The 21,050-nt window shown below is 35.4% G+C and overlaps 2 protein-coding genes across 6 annotated transcripts; one reads left to right on the forward strand and one right to left on the reverse strand.

Moving 5' to 3' along the window:
* Nucleotides 1-16,728, forward strand: LOC105329622 (SUN domain-containing protein 2). 5 transcript variants are annotated; one of them, XM_034455658.2, is made up of 24 exons: nucleotides 1-161; nucleotides 2,370-2,462; nucleotides 3,115-3,155; nucleotides 4,872-4,907; nucleotides 5,571-5,737; nucleotides 6,521-6,937; nucleotides 7,112-7,144; nucleotides 7,360-7,386; nucleotides 7,495-7,647; nucleotides 7,876-8,212; nucleotides 8,708-8,781; nucleotides 9,084-9,154; nucleotides 9,408-9,608; nucleotides 9,804-10,670; nucleotides 11,542-11,718; nucleotides 12,196-12,264; nucleotides 12,488-12,531; nucleotides 12,640-12,844; nucleotides 13,109-13,318; nucleotides 13,608-13,692; nucleotides 13,811-13,926; nucleotides 14,396-14,563; nucleotides 14,704-14,796; nucleotides 14,989-16,728. In XM_034455658.2, the coding sequence occupies exons 4-24, from the start codon at nucleotides 4,873-4,875 to the stop codon at nucleotides 15,112-15,114; spliced, it is 3,675 nt and encodes a 1,224-aa protein (XP_034311549.2). In that variant the 5' UTR covers nucleotides 1-161; nucleotides 2,370-2,462; nucleotides 3,115-3,155; nucleotide 4,872; the 3' UTR covers nucleotides 15,115-16,728. The 5 variants fall into 5 exon arrangements, with proteins under 5 accessions (XP_034311549.2, XP_034311547.2, XP_034311544.2 ...); XM_034455656.2 differs by lacking the exon at nucleotides 3,115-3,155; XM_034455653.2 differs by lacking the exons at nucleotides 1-161; nucleotides 3,115-3,155 and adding an exon at nucleotides 373-545.
* Nucleotides 16,718-20,756, reverse strand: LOC105329621 (ependymin-related protein 1). Its single transcript, XM_034455669.2, has 6 exons — nucleotides 20,545-20,756; nucleotides 19,432-19,542; nucleotides 19,211-19,289; nucleotides 18,911-19,069; nucleotides 17,130-17,236; nucleotides 16,718-16,832 (listed from the first exon to the last, which is right to left on the reverse strand). The coding sequence occupies exons 1-6, from the start codon at nucleotides 20,683-20,685 to the stop codon at nucleotides 16,785-16,787; spliced, it is 645 nt and encodes a 214-aa protein (XP_034311560.2). The 5' UTR covers nucleotides 20,686-20,756; the 3' UTR covers nucleotides 16,718-16,784.
* Between the last annotated feature and the right edge of the window lie 294 nt (nucleotides 20,757-21,050).

Genomic DNA, 21,050 nt, shown 5'->3' on the forward strand with positions numbered 1-21,050 from the left:
GCAGTTTACAAACAAACTTCTGCTAGGCTACTTCTGCAACACCATTAGAAAGTTCATTAACAAGCACTAGACGTGCTCAATCCCTGAATCCCGAATGCTGAGTGGTTCAATATATAACATTTAATTAGGTATATTTAGAGCACGATATTTATTTCCAAAAGGTAAATGATTCTTCAAAGACATTTTAATGATATCATATTCTTGATATGGTTGGTTGATTCACGTTCATGATGTCATTTTACTGTAGCCGCGGTCGCCCATTTTACGATAAATCTAAACATTTCCCATTCACGAATTTTATGCGACAATATTTTGATCCGCGCCCCAAACACTGACCCACCATGTTTTCGTCTGTCAGCCAATCAAATACCTCGTTTTATCAAGCGTTCGACGAGTGTATGATGCATCGGTGTATTGTCAAGCATAGGATTAGGAAAGGATGAAAAAACCGCTGATGTTGAGTTTGTGAATTAGAATTTCGGAAAATTGCATTAATCTGCAATTAAGTTGGTTAAGAAATAAGAGACTTATACAATGCGAACCAAGTAAGTATTCAAGAATAGGCTAAAATTCACGTTGATAACTACTGTTTGTCTAAGGTCAGCTACTGTAGCATGTAACATTGTTACTTCTCAAACCTGTTTGCATCATTCACTAATTATGTTATAATTGCAACTGCATAGAGAGAATTATTACATGGAATGATCAAAAGTGTCGTATAATGAGTTTCCCTTATATTGTTGTAGGTAGATATACATTACTTATTACTATAGCTAAGATTCAGAAGAAAAAAATACTGAATGAAAATGATATACATTCAGACTCAAAGATAGGACAAAACATTTGGAAAGTAATTTCAGACCAACTCTTTGTTTAAGAGTGTAAAACATGAAATGACACGAATCTATTAATCTTCCATAGTAGCTGTAGATGGATAAACTGTGTATAGTACAGTTTTCTCCTTCTCAAGCATTACTTGAAATATTTTCTTGTTGTAACTTCTTATTTTCCTCATGTTTATTTTATTTTGATTGTTGGTGAATATTGCCCATCAATCTCCCTGTACAGACTGTAGGGCCAACTCTGTACTATTCATTTTCCTTAAAATCTCTCAGTCTTCACAGTGCTTAGTACATTTATTTCTTTTGATCAGTATTTACTTAACCTGAGCTCCTGGCATTATAGGGCTGCATTTAAAAAAGAACATACCAATATGAACAAATTAAAGAATGCATATTAATCACAAACTAATCAATATTTGAATTTGATGGCTGAAAAAATATAATTATAGAAATCAAAATCAGGATACATTAATGGTTTTATATTTTTGATCCTCAAAGATCATTCCACAAAAACTGAAATTGTTTATGACTTTATCTTATTAAAGCTGCTTGGTCCGATTTATTTGTTATTACAGTATCAAAATTCTTTCCATACAAACCATTTATCTTAGAAAGTTATGGACTTTCTCCTATTTACACCAGGAGAATCAGTCTCCTTTCAAAGTTAGAAATATTCAAAGTAAATAAAAATAATTTCTTGTTGGGCAAACGAAAAAACAAACCAAAATGCATCACGGGAATGTTTAGAAAAAGAAACCGTTTGGTTTCGTCCCCCGAATGATTGGGATCATTCAACACGCATACTATGCATCGATTGTAAAGAAAGCAAACTTCAGAAATATTAGCGAACAAAACGTACGCATGTTTATTTGTAATTTGTCTGATCATTTCGACCTTTATTTAAAGCGATGTCAAAGTCGTAATACAACCATACCCGTCTCGTCGTCAGGGATGAAATTTAACATGAGGCGAAATAACGCGGTACCCTTTTAAGTCGTTTGTTTTGTTAGCAAATTTTGTACGTATTTTTCTTCATTGAAATTTGGCTTAATTGACTGGGAAAACTACTGCAATGTCTATTATTATACATATACTTAGCATACCCATCGTTTAAAAGCGTGCATAAAATCTTATATAAAATCGGACCAAGCAGCTTTAAGTTCTTTGAATTGTAAAACGCAGTCCTGCATTGTCTATTTATCTTGTGTGCAAGAAATGTACTACAAGTACACGGCCATCATTGTCCAACTGGGGCTGTTGAAAGGCCCCTGACTCAAATGATAAAAGCACTGGTACTTTCTTATCACCCAATGAATGTTTTATTATTTGACCAGTTTTAAATAGGTCAGTACTCAGTAAACTGGTTACTTAAATTCTGTTTCTGTGTCCACAAACAGAAAATTGAAATGCTGATACATTGTCACAAGCCACAGGTTTTGCGACAATGTAGCTATAGTTTTTTGTTTTAATTGATGTAAAGAATTAATTTTAGTCTGTTTTTATTATGTTATTTTATTTAATTGATAGATTGAAGAGAAAAGTGAGATCAGAGACCTACAACTATAACAGAACAGTGGACTTGACCTCCACAGATTACCTCAAAGATGACTACTTTGAGAAGTAAGTATCATCAGTGTGTGATGTTCATTGCATTAATGGGTGTATGGTTAGTTATACATTATGTACAGATTTGTTGTATGCATGCATTTCGTAGTGTACCTGTAGCCACATTTTTACCATGTATAGTATTATTGCTACCTTGACTCAAAAGTACAAATTTAAAACTTAATGCTCCAATGGTCTGCTCCAAATTAGGTTCAATAGTCATATGATATATAAAGATAATCTCAAGTTTTAGAGCTTTCTCCATTCAACATTTTCAAGAAGTCTGCTTTAAAGATTATGAAATTGTCTTGTTTTAAACAACAGTCAAAAAAGATCTTGATAGTTTTAAGTTATCATACATGTTGTAACTATACTTTAACAATAAACAGAACAGCTCATTATGTGTTTTGATCAATACATATGTCATACTTGACATTCCAAAAAGTAATTGTAGACATTAATTCATCTGTGACTCCACTTTTTCCATGAAGAATTAATCCTACAAGTACCAGTAAATGATGTATTAATGTAATTGATCATTGATTGTGTAAATGAAGATAAAGAGTATAGGTTTACGAAGCTAGGCCAAATTTCGAACTCCTCCTCCCCTCCAAAAAAAAGAAAAGAAGAAAAACATACATGAATTATTCTTCATATGTTTTGTTAGGTACCATTGAGATTTGTAAGAAGTAATACATTCATAGTCCAGTGAGTACCTTTGATATTTAATAGGTTTTATTTTTATGATTAATGATTTGTCTGTTTTTTCAGGTTTTTGGTTTGTTGTGAGTGATCATGCTTTTATTAGCATGGAGTTTTGTGTGATGTTTTTAATGTTTTACAACTTGTGAACAGACGCATGATATCCATAACCAATCATATTATTCTGTACTTTAACCAGGAGTCTTTGTATGCACGCTGTTCTTTAAAACAAACTGATTTCATTTCAAAACATTTGATCTGTGAACACTACTGTATTTTTGACTACATGTATTTGTTTTCATATTACATTTCTAATTTTTAAAGAATGACCATATAATAATTAACTTAGTGTAAACGTGGAGTTAAATCTTCTATATCTAGATAAATCTTCTGTTTTATATGATGAGAAGTTGAAAACTAATTGATTCTGTTGCAGTTTTTTTAATTACTGAATTCACATAGATTTTATTTCCTTTCTATATAATGACATTGTAGTATGTGCAGATTTATATGAAGTTCCCTGAATGTTGCAAAGCCTGCGGCATCGCAGTACTGCATGTACATCAACTGAATCTTCATAATCTTTTGCTTAGTCCATCATCTATGTTAGTTTGTAATACAGTATACAGATTAAAGAAATTGTATCTTCCATGGTAGTGAAAAGAGAGCTTTTGTTATTATTGAGATGTCAGCTATCCATGTATCCAGATAACCATTAACTTTCTGGGTCCTAGTAATGATCAGAATCAATAAGCAATATAACAAACATTCTGTCCCTCCCTCCTGGCTCGCAAACTTCCTGAGGGGTGACATGACATAAATCAGAGGGGGGGGGGGGGGTCATCAATGTCACACTCACACAGATGTGTACCAATAAACTGATGCCACATGCAATGGCTTACCATCGGTGGTCCTCATTACAACTCTTATTTTACTGACGTGTATGATTATGGTATATTGTTATTACCGGTATGTGTTTTTAGAGAGGGCATTTGGGGGGGGGGGGGGGGGGGGTTTGAACTTGAACTTGGGTTCAATTCATTCTTTTTTATTTGGAAGGCACCATTGAACTGTTTATGTAGAAACTGATGGAGAAAATGAAGAGTTCAGACTGAACAGACTGGATTTGTTTTATCCCTGTCAGATCTCCACTGGAGTATGGGTGTGATCAGTTGGGTTGTTTACCAAGAAAACAGGCAATTATCTAGAACAAAAATAAACAGGGCCTGCAGCCTTCAACTCTTGGGGTTGAGGGTGAAAATTAAGATTTTTAACGGTAGATGGGATCATATTAGCTGGAGTTTGTGTTTTAATAGATGTGTAGAATTTGTAGATTGTGGAGATCAGGAACACTGGAATTCAGGCTATAATGGTGTTTGGCTTTAAATTTACATTTATATCATTTATGTGACTCAGGGTATAGTTTGTATGTGTACATGTTAAAATGTCTGTCATTTTACCCTAATATTAAGTCCATTACAGTAATTAAAGTGTTTAAATGGTGTTACATTTTTCAAATCAAATACCCGGTCTGCTGGCCCGGGGCATGTAATGTTATAAAACTGCTAATAATGTCCAGGAGATACGTGTTGTTAACGTTGGCTTGGGCTTTATACATACCTTGTACACCCTGAACTATGTCCCATAGCTTGTGTAGGAATTCTGTTTTTAATCTGCAGTAATAGCTGTGTATTTATTTATATTGTTTTCTAAATTCTTCAGGATGAGCACAAAAACGGATTATACCTATTCCAGAAGGTATGTTATTTTCTTTTTATGAAGAATACAATTGAATACATGTACTTATCTAAAGAGCCTGCTACCCAATTCAAGAAAACACATTTTTCTAAGCATTTGTATTAATTTGTTATTCAGATATAAGAACCTGGATATAAATTTATGCAGTCACCAGTGTGTGCACCGACATAAAAATTTCTCTAGCTTTCTCTGCAGCATGCTTATAATTTTGATAACTACCGGTACAACATGCATTGAGTCACAATAAGCAGTGCTAGCATTCAATTCTGAGATGTAGAGGAGAGAGAGGAGTGGTTCAGGAAACAAATTGTGCATTCATGAGTGGGAGTTGTTTTTATGCTGTTTAAAGCTAAAAGACGTACACTTTTAAAAAATTTATTTAAAAAAAAATTTGTGTCACTGATAGTGAGGCACAAGGAAAGGGTTTATTTTGATTTGATGTAAGCATTTAATGTGTTTTCTGTGTGTTTAGTCAGTCAAGAAAAACAAAATAACACCTTGCTTTACGCTTTACTGAGCACATGAATTATTCTGGATTGGATTCTCGCAGTGCCTCACCGGTTTCTGTACGTCTACATACAGAAATAAAATGATGTTATGTAGGCTGTGATGTGAAATCTCTTTGATACATGATACCGGCATTTTGTGACTTTTTACTTTCAGTCCTAGTTATAGAAGAAAAGTAGAAAGTGCTTACTACCAAATACCAAATATGTCTCGGGCACATGTGAGAGGAAAAGCCGGGACCAATGTGACCGGTGATTTATATGTGAGCTCTGATGATGAGGACATTAATTACATAACGAAGGAAAGATTGTCCACTCGTACAGGTAAAATACATGCCAGGATTCACACCCAGGACAGAAATAGTGCTATGTTTATTCAGCTATACTATGTCCATATAATCAGCCAACACAATCATTGTTAATGGAACAGTGTGTATTTCCTACTCGAATGTTGATATTGCTATTTACATAGTCGTTTGATGTATTGTTTGACTTTTATGAAACACTTGGGCTATGAATGAGTTGTTGCTATTCTGTAGTCACTGTAAGAGATTTTGTTTTCTTGAAATAACAAGGTCAATTATCTTTTAAGATACTTAATAAATGTTTTGTTGTAAATCCTCACACTTGCTTTAAATTTGCACCAGCGTTTACCTGAGCTATAAATACATGTACAGGTGTGTAGTAATTTGTAGAGATTGGATTCACTTGCATGCAGATACCTTTAAATTTAAAACTTTAAACCCCTTTTTCTCCCTATAATCAATCACACAGAAAAAATGTAACTTAATTTATCGTACCAAATTTATTCAATGAATAAGATATTTGGGTTGGATAAGAAATTTTATATACAAAATTTGCTAAAAAGAAGAGTCATTGATAAGGCTTTACAGTGTGTGTTTGTTGAATTGTCTGCCCTAGGTATCCATACCCTCTGATCCCATGTATTTGAGGTAAACAATGCACCTTTGTTTTAGATACATACCATACCTGTATTTTTCTGATTCTGTTTTTTAAATGACCTAAATAGGTTGGAAAATGCATCAAAAGAGGAAAATAAGTCATTAGTCTGCCTATTTGTGTAGTGGTTTTTCTGTTATTTTACAGTTTATGAGGATGGAATACTCCTGAGGTCAGGCAACAGTCTGAGGAATGCCAGGATGTTAACGGAGAGACAAAATGTAAAGAACAGAAGATCCCTGCAAGCTCTGAACACCAACAAGAATGCGAGGGAGGTCCGGCGATCCCTACACTCTGTCAACACAATGGAGGACTCCAGATTGTCCCGCAGCACAACACGGGGTTCCAGATCCCGGAGATCCCAGGCCTCGGACTACGTCACCAGTACAAACCGAATAACCGAGACAGCATCATCCTCGGCCTCTATGTCATCTTATACGTCGTCGTCAAAATCATCTGTCTTAGAACCAGTCCGGAAAACTCTCATCAGGGAGTTTGATGATCTGGAAATGGAGAAAGGAATGAAAGAAATTCAGAACTCCAACAGAAAAATCAAGTTATATGGTACAGTTATCTCTGAATGAGTCTTTACATATTGTAAAACCATTGGACAGTGCATCATTATTTAAATTTCGACATCCTATTTGTGAAAAGGTCCTTTTTCAGATTAATTAGATGAAAATGTATTGTCCAATACCTTCTTAAAGATTATAACAATAACTTTTTTTATCTTTTAAGGTCTAGATCAGGTGGACTCTGATGAAATGTCTGGTATGTGACTTTATCCTAGAAACAATATGTTCCTCAATGATTTTTTTTTTTTTTATAAGGATTTTATTCATGATTTATTGTTATACAGTCGTAAATGGTGTATTTAAAGTTTGCAATGGGATTTTTTATTTATTATGACTTGCGCATGTATAGAAATATTTTGCGCTGTATATCAGTACATGTAATAAATGAGTTGGATTTTACTTGTTTTGTAGGAATGGAATCAGAATCCGAGTTTACTGGTAAGTACTCTGAACTATCATAATTTTGAGGAGTAATTCAGATTAGAGAACTAGCTGTTTTCACTTTCTGTTCAAACATGAGAAGATTTGGGGTGTATGTGTTTCCAGGAACCAACATGTCTGGCTACCTCTCCAACTCCCGGTACAGTAGGAGCAGCCCCCGGAGGTCAAGGTCAGACACCACGACTTCTACCTCAGCATCAGACTCCTCTACTTCCATGGTCACCACGGTCACCACCACCGTAGTCACCACCATCATAGGTAAGTATACAGAGACCAGACTGTAAAAAGAATATGGAACTCAGATTGAATAAGAGCTGAAAGTCTATGTAATTCTGAATACCTGGAATGAATTAAATACTTTTCATGTACCTATATATAGTGAAACTTTGTTATCAAGTGAAGATTTCGTTTTAAATATAATACAATATGATGAAACGTCATGTTCAAAAATGGTATTTAAAGTGTATTCAATTTTTTTCCCCATAGAAACCATCACCTCCACTGCAAGACCTGTGGCCCAGCCATTATGGAACAATGTGGGACGACCCATGTGGACCAGTGTAGGCCGGCCGGTGTGGAACCGCGTGGGGGAGCCAGCATGGCAGTACCTGGGTAGACCTGTGTGGCGGTACCTGGTCAGACCGGTCTGTTCACTGACCATCAGCCTATTGTCGGTGGCACTCTTGATGCTGTACCATCTGATCTGGACGTACTGTCTGCGACACATTGTCAAAGCTTGTATGTTTGTGACCAGAAAAACGCTGTCCACTGCACGAGCCGTCGTAGTAAAAATGGTTGTTTGGGAAGTTGGACTTTTCTCAAGGTAATAACTGTAGATTCCTAGTTAAATGTGAGGAATTAATTTCTGCGTAAAATCACAAAAAGCAACCCTCGTTGATTTTAAAATCTTGCTTTTAATTTTAAGACAGTTTTGAACTGTAGGAAATTATAACAAAAAATTGGTGATTGTGATTTTATATTCTAGCAATTTGATACAAAACAGCAGAATTGCAGAATTAGGTGATCGCGTAAAATAAAGAATTTACAATAAGTTTTTCTTGAAAAATGAATATGGGATTTAAGTCATAGAAAATATACAAGATATTTGAATGAAACAGATATGTGTTCTGTTGTTGTCACAATATAAGGAAGAGACCTTTAAATGGTACTTCCCTGAAGCAATATGTTACATGTATGTGATATTTACCATACATGAATAAATGAATGATTTTTTTCTAAAAGAATATGAAGAGAAATATGGGACTGTGTTTAGCAATCTGTTACAGATATGTACATCTGTATGACTTGTTTGTTACAGAATGTCCAGGCTTTCCCGTCTGTGCTGTATCATCTTGCCATTGATGCTTTTGTTGCCATTATTGTTTTATGCAGGTAAATATTTGTTTATAGATAAAATATTTGAGTTAATAGCTATTAATTTTAAGCTTCGTAATATGACTATCAAGTAATTTATATCTCAGATAAAAAAAAAAGTATCCAAAGCAAACTAGATTGAATGTTTCACTGATGAATCTCATTTGTGACATTCTAAATTATTGAAATTCTGGACTATATCTGTTGTCTCAGTTTAATTTGATCCTTTGTAAATGTATATGTTCAACAAACATTTAAGTGAATATATTGACATTGTTGTATCATATATTTATAAGAAGTTAAGTCTTTATTTTTTTTAGCTTCCCCATTTGTGATGCATTCCAACTTGATGGAGATGTGGAGGGAGAGGACATATGGAGAGATTTCAGGGGTAAAAATCTTAACCACTAAAGGTTTTCTTTGCTCACTGAGATAAAGTCGGGGAAGCTTATGCTATACCCTATGGCTTGGCATCCGGACTATGCTTTTTACATAAAATGATTGGTAGTCTCATAAAAGTAATGCCTTGTCTCGGTGGGCTCTGTAATCTTTAATTACCTAATTATGTTTTTTCAAGTAAGTTGAAAATATTTAGAGAAAATGAATTGGTACATGAGTACATGTATCGCTCTATCTTTTATCAGGTGGGCAAAGGGCTGAGTCCTCATGAGTTGAGAGAACATGTGAGAAGGATTGTCATACAGATTGACGAGGGCAGGGAACACTCCCTGTCGATGCCAGAGGTAGAGAGTATCGTATCTACGATGGTGGAACAGCGACTGAATGAGGAAAAACTGGCCAATCAGAATCGCTGGTTGGAGGAGCAGGAGGCTGCTAAAAATGAGGTATATCATTTCTTGCTGTGGTTATGGTGGTGTTGGGGTGTCTCTATGCACTGAACCTTTGCTAAATTGGTGACCTCACTGTATGCTTGAAATTTCTTTATAACACACTAACTGGTAAATAACTGCTTTATCTTGCTTTGATTGAATGATGTACTTGAACATATAGTTGTAAGTTCCATTTAACATTTCATGTAGCTTAGGGATGCACTAAGCAGTGTAAAAACTAATAGCAAAGAGGAAGAAAAAGATAGCCCTGTTGAAGACATCAACAAATCACGGATTAGTTCACAAGGACCAAAAGTACATGTAGATACTGAGGAACCAATAAACATTGATGAGGATTCTGGATTAGACATAAAGATCAACAAATCACATATAAGTTCACAAACACCTAAAGTACATGAACATGTAGATACTGAGGAACCAATACACATCAAAGAGGATTCTGGAAAAGACATAAAGATCAATAAATCACATATAAGTTCACAAACACCTAAAGTAGATACAAAGAAACCAATACACATTGATGTGGGTTCTAGAGAAGATGTGAAGATCAACAAATCATCAGTCAGTTCTGGGACGCGTGACTTACATACAAGGGAGCCAGTTGACAATGATATGGATTCTGAAATAGATTTGGGGTGTGGGGGCCCTGAAATCTTGGACGCCCCGATGGATGATGGAGGAGTGTGTGAGGCACTTGATGTACAGATCAGTGAGACGGACAGGACTGGGAGCCAAGGGACTGGGGGAACAATGGACGCTGGAGAATCTGAAGGCTCTCACGGAGTAGACACAGGAATAGCAGGACACACAGCCACAAGGAAACAGAGAGTTACCAGTGAACAAAAGCATGGAGATAATTCCACATCAATCACTGGTCACTCACAGAGCCCCTACAGGATCAGAGATATCTACAGAAACCTAATGCTTAATCCACGAAGAAGGTCAAGGTGTGAAAGGGTATCAAAGAAAGAGGTAAAGGTGAAGAAATCTGCCGGGAAGAAACCTGTTAGAACGAGACCTGTACAACCCCACCTAGACAACATACTTGCTCCGCCTGTATGTAGTCCATTGCATCAGTTTCCTGTTCCAGTTGGTTGTTCAGACCAGTGAAATTTGAGCTACATTTCCTTTTGGTTGCTTTTTCAAGTTAGCTTGCTTATATTTATTTTCAGTTCGTCTTTTTTTTTTTCAGGCATGCTTGTTAACATAATTTGATGATGTTTCTGTAATTGAATGTAATTTAATGCATCATGATATTTGTATTTTCTTGTTATTCAACAAGGTTTATGAATTAAGAAGGCTCACTACACCTAGAAATATTTTCTCAAATCAGCAGAAAATTACATGATTTTGATAGATATCATAATGGATAAGAAGTATTTAAGTTAAATAGGCAAAAAATGTGCAATTTAGGATGAAAAATTACATTTATGAAAATTTAATTCTGTAAACATGAACAAAAGCTCCAGGCGGATTCGAACTCATGATCTGCGGTTCAGAAGCCCAATACTTTAACCACTGACCTACGAGGATATACAACCCAATCGAACTATATAAACAGTTTAACAAAACATTTAAATCGCCATCTTGTGACGTAGTGTCTTAAAAGGTATAAGTCTAGGTGTAGTGAGGTACCTTAAGATTTGTTTTATGTGTTTAATTTCATGTAACAAAATTTTTGTTATAATCTTTTATATTAAAGAGAGAGAAAAAATAATGTAATGATAAAAAAATCTCTTTAAATATACATGTATGTCTAACAGAGAAATAAAATTGTATGAGTTGTTAATGTAACATAATATGTCATTCTTTTTACTGTAAATGTTAAATTAACAACCGGGATTGTTTTTGCAAAGGTGTCTAAATGCATAAGTTTGTGATAAATACAAAATATTTTAAAGTGCTGATGTTTTACTGTCTTTGTTAGATGGAGAGAACCAACCTTACTGAGGAGATCCTGAGGGTGCTGCAGCAGCTCAATGTGGGTGTGGGTGGGGGAACAGACACTCTGACCGAGGGAGATGTCAGAGCCATTGCCAGTCAGCTGGTGCAGCGGGAGGTCAGCGGGCTACAGGACAGAATCACTGAACAAACCCAGGCCAAGGTCAGTCCATCAGACAGCACTATGTTAGTGATTATATAGAAGCACATTTATTTTATGTTTTATACTTCAGTCCATTGCACTGTCAACATTATCAAAATGATAAATACTGGTAAAAGCATAGGTATCCAATTTTATGTATTGTAAATTCCTTATTTCACATGAGTACTTAATTCCGCAATTCCACTGTTTTGTATCAGATCACAAGAATATAAAATCACGATCACTAATTTTTTGTTTTAATTTCTCATTGTTCAAAACTGTCTGAAAAATAAAGACGAGATTTAAAAATTTGTAAGGGTTGCTTCTCGCGATTTTACATGGATATTAATTCCTTGCGTTTAATTAGGAATGTATAGTATTCTTCCTATAATGAGTATATATACACAATCAGTGACTCTATTTAATGGATTTATTGTTCCTGAGCAGTGTTCTTGTATTTTCTCCCTCATGTTTAAAAGCTTTCTTTACTGTTTACAGATGTCAGGGAGTGGAGAACAAGAAGAAAGAATTCTTAATCTTCAGAATGATTTAAAAACCAGTATAGTGGTGAGTGGTGATGGTAAAACTTTGGAAACTGATATTTCATTAATATTCATTAGCATCAAATTAGTTCAGTTTGGTAAAATTCAATGTTTCAAGAATAGAATGATACATTGAAAAAAAAAGTTTACTGAACTAAAGACATTTCTAAGGTCTCATTGTTTATGCTCCTGAAATTAGAATAGTTTTTTTTCCCCATTTAATATCTTTGACCTTGTCTTCTTTGCAGAATCTTGAACAAAAGTTGACAGATGAATTGGATAGAATGAAAAGGTTTGGATGGATATGTTATATATTTCATTTGATTTGCACGGAGAGCTCTGGTAGGATGTTTTTATTACCTTTTTCTATGATTTAAATGTTTGATTTCTTTGGTTTTAGTGAATCTGTTCGTGGTGAGGGAGTGGGTGATGAAGCGTCGGCGGCCCTCCTACAGATACAGGAGGACCTGTCTTCTGTCCGCACCCGCCTAGACAGTCTGGAGCTAGAGAGGCAGTCACTGGCTGGACAGCTGAAGAACTGCTGCCGGAACGACAGCTTCTACACCAGCCTAGTACAGGATCGCATCAATCTGATCCTGGGACAGGTAGGTGTCCCGCTGACTGGGAAGGCTCTATCATTCTACAGGATTTGTTTGTTTTTTAAAACAGTATACCCAAGAATCTGTCTAGATATCCTTTGATGTATATCATATTTGATCTGACAGCAGATTTTAAACAAGTTACTTATGTTGACAGTAGACCCATTTTTAATTTTTCTAAGCTTGGAGACATTTCCTGTGATGTCTAAAAGTGATGTTTTCTATAGAATGTCCAGTCTAGCCTTGTGGTAATCATACCAATGTTTACAGATAATGTCTGGCAATGACTCCGGCAGTGCTGACCAGTACACGTTTGGGGCATGGTTGAAATCGACCTACATCAAGAAGAGTGACCTGGAGGAGTACATGGCAGAGTTCAGTCAGGGGCTGACGGAGAAAATCATGAAGGAAATCCCACAGGCAGAGGCGACAGAGGTCTACGTGTCGGAGTCAGGGGTACAAGGCAAAGTGACGGAGATGGTGAGGACATTCAAAACAATTTATACATTTTATTCACATGATTTCATTAGGTTTTAATTTCTACATTCTATTAACAGTTGATTTGTTTTTTATTAAAAATAATTGTTTGAAAGTTTCAAATTTTAAAACCATTAGAATTTGAAATATTACCAAAGAGTCACTCACAAGTGGTCTACTATTAAACCTGAACCACGTTTACATCATCAATTCCTTCTCTCTAAAAAATCAGCTGTGTAGTTTTACAGACCATATACCGGTAATAATTGTACACTTGTTGTAATGTCTACAGGCTGTGAGACAGATTGTGACAGAAGCTCTAGAGAAGTTCAGTGCTGACAAGATTGCCATGCCTGATTTTGCACTGGAGTCTGCTGGTTTGTATTTGTCCTTTCCTCCAGTATGAAATATGTTCATGACTGATTTCTCTTTAACTGTTGTTAATTTGTGTGTAGTGTAAACAAGACTCGAATGACCATAAGTCTGTCATTGCAGGAGGAAGCATCATCAGTACAAAGTGCTCGGAGACGTTCCACAAGAACACCGCTCGTCTGAGTATACTGGGGATTCCCCTGTGGTACGTCTCCAACTCCCCACGCAGTGTTATTCAGGTAAGTCCACACTGTGGCATGCTGGGTAAGCTTTGATGGCATCTGCAGTTTTATAGTAAGGGACAGTAATTTGTTTACTGTATTGGTATATCAAATGTAAAGGAATATGGGAATTGTGTTAGACAGATGTTGATTTATCACATGTACAGGATATTTTAGAAAGTTTACATAAAACTTGTGAGGTATTCTATCCTCTGATAATAGAGAAAACTTTCACATGGGTAAATGACTGTTATTCCTTTATAAATGTCCAAAGGGGATTTCTGTCAACCATTGTTCTGCAGGTTGTGCTGATATTTACATAAATGTACATTTTGTTATGTATAATGTTCTTTTTGAACTCAGTGTCACTGAAGCAAAATTTATAAATTGCAAAATTATGTTATACAAAGTGTCTATGAAGCACAAAGATGTGACAGATTTTGTAGAACTGTAAACCTTCAATCATGGTGTATTTTTTCTTCAACAGCCTGAGATGCAACCTGGCTCTTGTTGGGCCTTTCAGGGCAGTAGAGGTCACCTAGTGATCGAGCTGTCAGCCAATATCACCCCCACAGCCTTCACACTGGAGCACATCCCAAAGTCAATTGCTCCCGAGGGGAAAATTGATAGCGCCCCCAAAGAATTCACTGTTCTGGTATGTTATTAGAGACCAGATGATATTAACGGAAGAAAAACTTTAATTTTTTGCATATGATACTCCTCCACATATTTTGATTTGAAATCTTTGATTTGATGGATATTTTGAGTAAATGACATTGTATTTTCTTGGTGCAGGGTCTGAGTAATGAATTTGACACAGTGGGAAGTAACCTAGGTAATTTTACCTACAATGAGTCCGGGCCTCCTCTACAAACCTTCAGCATAAAGGTAACAAAATAGGTCACACACCATACAACATGTATATATCATTATTTGCAGTATATGTGTAATCTTTGTCCACTCTCAAAGGTTGCAATATAGGTTGCACTTGATGCAGCATGTACATTGTATTTCAATTACCAGTACATGTATTTGTATATCCTTTGTTAACTGTCAACTGTTTCCTGTTTGTGATTTCAGAAACCAAACGTTGGAAACTACAAGTTTGTTCAACTGAGTGTTTTAGAAAACCATGGAAACCCGTTATATACATGCATCTATAGATTCAGGGTGCATGGAATTCCGTATAAACCAAAGAAAAAGTAGAAAACAGACACATATCGCTACATGGCAGCAAAAACGTTTGAAATGGGGGAAAACGGTTTTCCCAAAATGATTTCTCCCGAGTGCATTTAATCAGGACTCTGTGATATAAACAATTCAAGGACTTTTATTTGTTTTAATGCCTTACCTTATGTTGAAGTTTACAAGGACTGACTAGGTACAGACTGTTTTATATTCTTCTGTTGACAGTTGTGAAGCACTGACTAAATATGGACGGTGTTGTTTTGTATTCTTCTGTTGAAGATAGATGTGCATAATTCTGACTCTGCTCGAGGAAGCTTACTCGTAACCACCAACGCTGTGTTCAGTTGTCGTCATGTTTTAATATTGTTAAATCATACATGTATATATATGTATATGCTGTTTATTTATGTACATTGTGTGAGATTTTGGTATTGTTAGTCTATATGCTGTTTATTTATGTATATGGTGTAAGATTTGGTATTGTTATGTCATATATGCTGTTTTTTAATGTGTATAGAGTATGATAATTTTTCAAATCCTCAATATCAGGTAGTGTTTTTTACACAAGGATAGCAATTACTCAAATAATCAATGCATAGTATAAGTACAGAGCAGCTACATGTAACTATGCTGGTTCATTAGGTAGATATACCTGGTTCATCAGATAGATATACCTGATTTATCAGGTAGGTATACCTGATTTATCAGGTAGGTATACCTGGTTTATCAGGTATATATACCTGGTTCATCATATAGATATACCTGGTTCATCAGATAGATATACCTGATTTGTCAGGTATATATACCTGGTTCATCAGATAGATATGCCTGGTTTATCAGGTAAGTATACCTGGTTTATCAGGTATATATACCTGGTTCATCAGATAGATATACCTGATTTGTCAGGTATATATACCTGGTTCATCAGATAGATATACCTGGTTTATCAGGTAAGTATACCTGGTTCATTGTTGTTAGCACTCATCCATACCTCTGATGGCAATGTTACTCTATGCACTTACTAAAAAAGTTAAAAAATAACACATTGATCTACAAAATGCATACTTGTTCTAAGGAATTCACTTTAAAACCATTGTGCTTATTTTACAAGAGTTCAGGGTATCCCTTGGTATTATTAAGAAATAGCCAAATGTGTTCTGTGTTTCATTTACATCTTAGTCAATCAACTGTTAATCTATGGTATATCAATCAGGCTATGGGTATCCTGGTATACTGCTGTTTATAGACAATTGCAATTCAAGATTTCTAAATAAGAATACCATTATATAGCTGCACATCTGTCTATCCAAATTTTTTCAACCTCTGGTACAGATCTGCAGCTTCTGTAAGCTATGTGTAGCCGACTTCACTCTGTATGGACTATTAGTTAGATCCCCTGTAAGCTACGTGCAGCTGACTTCACTGTGCGTCTCAGGTCAGAATCTCAGTCATTTCATGTGTGGTTCGGAAGTTTGTAGAATACTATTTAAGTTTTATGTATCGGCCAGTGATTTAATGTATATTTAAAATAAAATCCTGTTAATCTTATTCACTGCCATAAACATTACATTGACATGTCATTTGAAGGGAATCAGACTGTAAGTTAAATAAAAAGACAAGATAATTCTATAATTTATTTTGTTGTGAGTACAAAAAATGAGTGACTAAAGAGATGCTGGAAAAAGGAACTATCTAAGAGGATGAAGGAAGGATACTCTTTTCATCATTTGAATCTCCTGAAAAGAAAAACAGTTGAAAAAAAATCTTTACATTGATAGATTTTGTATTACAATAAGTTGTATTTAATTCTATACCTAAAACAAATACCACGAAAATGCTAATCCGATTAATCTAATACAAGTAATCATTTTATCTGTTTTCTCGGACAAACTGACGATCTGTTTAAGTGGAATCCACTATAGTTCAACCTTAGATTAAGTGGTGCTTTATGTAAATGTAACTTTTTTTTAAATTTTGCTTTACTTGATTATTCTCTTGTTCAATTTGTGATGTTTAAAATGAGAAAAACGTACAGCGGGATAAATGGGACCCATCATACAGCTAACAGGAGGGTTGAAAATGGTGCGGTCAGAAATCCCTGGGGTTATCCCAGTGAAACTGCTCCCCATGTGGATAAACTCTGAAAGAGAATACAACATGGTGATTTTTCTTCTCAAAATTTCAAGTACATATTATTAGGTTGAAATCTCATTGATTGTTTCTGTATTGAGGTAGTAGAGATTAATTTGGGTACTCATTGATGGTTTCTGTATTGAGGTAATAGAGATTAAGTTGTATTGATCTAGTAGATATTTTTAAAGTTGAAGACTCATTGATTGTTTCTGTATCAAGGTAGTAGAGATTAAGTTGAGGACTCATTGATTGTTTCTGTATTGAGGTAGTAGAGATTAAGTTGAGGACTCATTGATGGTTTCTGTATTGAGGTAGTAGAGATTAAATTGAGGACTAATTGATTGTTTCTGTATCAAGGTAGTAGAGATTAAATTGAGGACTCATTGATTGTTTCTGTATTGAGGTAGTAGATATTAAGTTGAGGACTAATTGATGATTGTTTCTGTATTGAGGTAGTAGAGATTAAGTTGAGGACTCATTGATTGTTTCTGTATCAAGGTAGTAGATATTAAGTTGAGGACTAATTGATGATTGTTTCTGTATTGAGGTAGTAGAGATTAAGTTGAGGACTCATTGATTGTTTCTGTATCAAGGTAGTAGATATTAAGTTGAGGACTAATTGATGATTGTTTCTGTATTGAGGTAGTAGAGATTAAATTGAGGACTCATTGATTGTTTCTGTATTGAGGTAGTAGAGATTAAATTGAGGACTCATTGATTGTTTCTGTATTGAGGTAGTAGATATTAAGTTGAGGACTAATTGATGATTGTTTCTGTATTGAGGTAGTAGAGATTAAGTTGAGGACTCATTGATTGTTTCTGTATCAAGGTAGTAGATATTAAGTTGAGGACTAATTGATGATTGTTTCTGTATTGAGGTAGTAGAGATTAATTTGAGGACTCATTGATTGTTTCTGTATCAAGGTAGTAGAGATTAAATTGAGGACTCATTGATTGTTTCTGTATCAAGGTAGTAGAGATTAAATTGAGGACTCATTGATTGTTTCTGTATCAAGGTAGTAGAGATTAAATTGAGGACTCATTGATTGTTTCTGTATTGAGCGAGTAGAGATTAAGTTGAGGACTCATTGATTGTTTCTGTATTGAGGTAGTAGAGATTAAATTGAGGACTCATTGATTGTTTCTGTATTGAGGTAGTAGATATTAAGTTGAGGACTAATTGATGATTGTTTCTGTATTGAGGTAGTAGAGATTAAGTTGAGGACTCATTGATTGTTTCTGTATCAAGGTAGTAGAGATTAAATTGAGGACTCATTGATTGTTTCTGTATCAAGGTAGTAGAGATTAAATTGAGGACTCATTGATTGTTTCTGTATTGAGGTAGTAGAGATTAAGTTTAGGACTCATTGATTGTTTCTGTGTTGAGGTAGTAGAGATTAAGTTGAGAACTCATTAATTGTCTCTGTAATGAGGTGGAGATATTATGTTGAGAACTCATTAATTGTCTCTGTAATGAGGTAGTAGATATTATGTTGAGAACTCATTAATTGTCTCTGTAATGAGGTAGTAGATATTATGTTGAGAACACATTGATTGTCTCTGTATTGAGGTAGTAGATATTATGTTGAGAACTCATTGTCTCTGTACTGTGGTTGTAGAGATCATGTTGAGGGACTCATTGATTGTCTCTGTACTGTGGTTGTAGAGATAATGAACTTACGTCCTGGACTGGATCCCACAATGCTCTCTGACACAGGGATACAGCCGTTCTCTGTCACCTGGGCGGTCACGGACAAGTTTCCCACCATCATGGTGTAGGTCCTCAGGTTCATAGTCTTACCTCCTGCCCCAATAATTGTCTGGGTCTCCTTAGCACCGTCTGTTTTCATATCCAAATAAAAACAAACTAAATTAGTGCTAATATTCATAAAATTTTAGGAAAACAAATCTGTTAGATTGATTATATGAGCTAGAAGAAGGATAGTTTGATGAAAGAGAGGTGTAAATGCCGTTGTGTAACCTGGGATGCAGTTTTCCACGAAGGTAGTTGGGAGAGTTGTACGTGTGCATTTGGTCCCATTGATCGAGTATTGGACACCCTGTGTAAACGGGTTAAAGGAATAACAACGGATATCAAATTATCCCACTTAATTTCTTTTAAACCAAAGTCTTGTTTGCTTAAAGAAATATGGAATGAATATTTTTCTCCCCGCCATCTCTCTCTCTCTTTCTGATACCTACATGTTTATAGTCCATGATGGACTTGACCATTATTTGAGTTCCATCTACGTCTATGTATTGAGTTGCTGCCACTTTCTGGTTGTCCGCGTCATAGGCGACGTTAACAGAACTCTGAAAAATAAGCGTCATAGGCGACGTTATCAGCGGCGAGTCCAACAGTGCGAGCGCTCGCCAAAATTTGTGTTGCGGGTAAAGGGAATTTTGGCGAGCACTTGCTCTGTTGAACTCGCCTCAGAACTCTAAACAAGAGTCGTCATAGGCGACGTCATATGTATTAAAAGTTCACCTAAAATCCCTGTCAAGATTTTGACGCCAAGCTATAATCATAGTACTGAAAGTAAGAAATGTACGTACTCCAAGTGTTGGTCAATTGTGAGAGCAGGTCCCATAATGTCATAAAAAGGAAACCTAATACTTGTAGTATTTATACTAATTGATTTTGTCGGGGGTGGGGGTGGGGAGTCAGTTTTTTGGCAAGGACTTGTCAGACATAAGAAATATTGGTTTTTCCACAAACTTTAATTTTCACAAATAATTTTATAAGTAAATATCCCATTGCTGAACGTCGGTTTTTTGCGACTTTGCATAATTTTCAATACAAATAAAAGATGTTTTCTCGTACATTTTTTTAAGGAGTATTTTCGTAAGAAATCGATTAAAGCCCAGATAGAATATACAATTGCTTCCGCTTTAATTGCGCCGCGGCAAAAATGTCACATGATTTAAATAAAAAATGCGTCACAGTTGCAAATATAAAGTATTTAAATGAAATTCTTAGCCATCGACTCAGTATTTTATATCATTTTGAAAACTCGATTTGGCCATATATTGTCAAAATACTGTATAAATTATTTCATGCAATATCTATTTACAAACACTTTAAAATGGGTATGACCTACTTTTCATTAGTACATTTTCTCAATTACTTACATTCATATAAAAAGAAATTGGCTTGTGGAAGCAATTTCCACAATCTCATCAATTTTGTATAAAGTACCATAGAACTGAATAGTACCATACTAAAGGATTTCAGATATCATAAAAATGACTTGTACTTTTATAATTGATACAAAAAAAAAGTTTCTCGTAAAAAACAGGGGGAGGGATACTGACCTGAATGAAGTTTGGATAGGGAGCCCCTTCTCTCAGAAGTCCTAATTCTGAGCCCTCATTGCCCTCCCATTGGCGAGGCACGCAACAGATGCTGCCTCTTGCAACACACACAACAGAGACGAGGACCAAAACACGCAACATGTTACTAACGGAAGCGTTCGGGTTGTAATGAAACAATGCGAGAGAGAAAGCTCGGGTCGTGACTTATCTTTGTTGACTTCTGCCGAGATAAGGACGGTTCTGACAATAAAGTACTACTTAGGGATTCAAAGCGGTGATACTGCGATAAAGAGTACCTGTTATCATGGCCGATTTCAAACGATGCACAATATTAGTAATAAGTAGATAAGATCAGCATCGATTAGAAAGCACCTGCTGAAGAGTACATTAAATTTTGTTGTTATCCATTTAAGAATAAGTTCTCTTTTTGTGTAAGAATACAGCATCAGTACTATGTACTTACCTACATTATGATTGCTAGGGTATGACTCTGTGAACGCCAATTA

Source organism: Magallana gigas, chromosome 7 (genome assembly GCF_963853765.1).
Source record: "Magallana gigas chromosome 7, xbMagGiga1.1, whole genome shotgun sequence".
Classification (NCBI taxonomy): domain Eukaryota; kingdom Metazoa; phylum Mollusca; class Bivalvia; order Ostreida; family Ostreidae; genus Magallana; species Magallana gigas.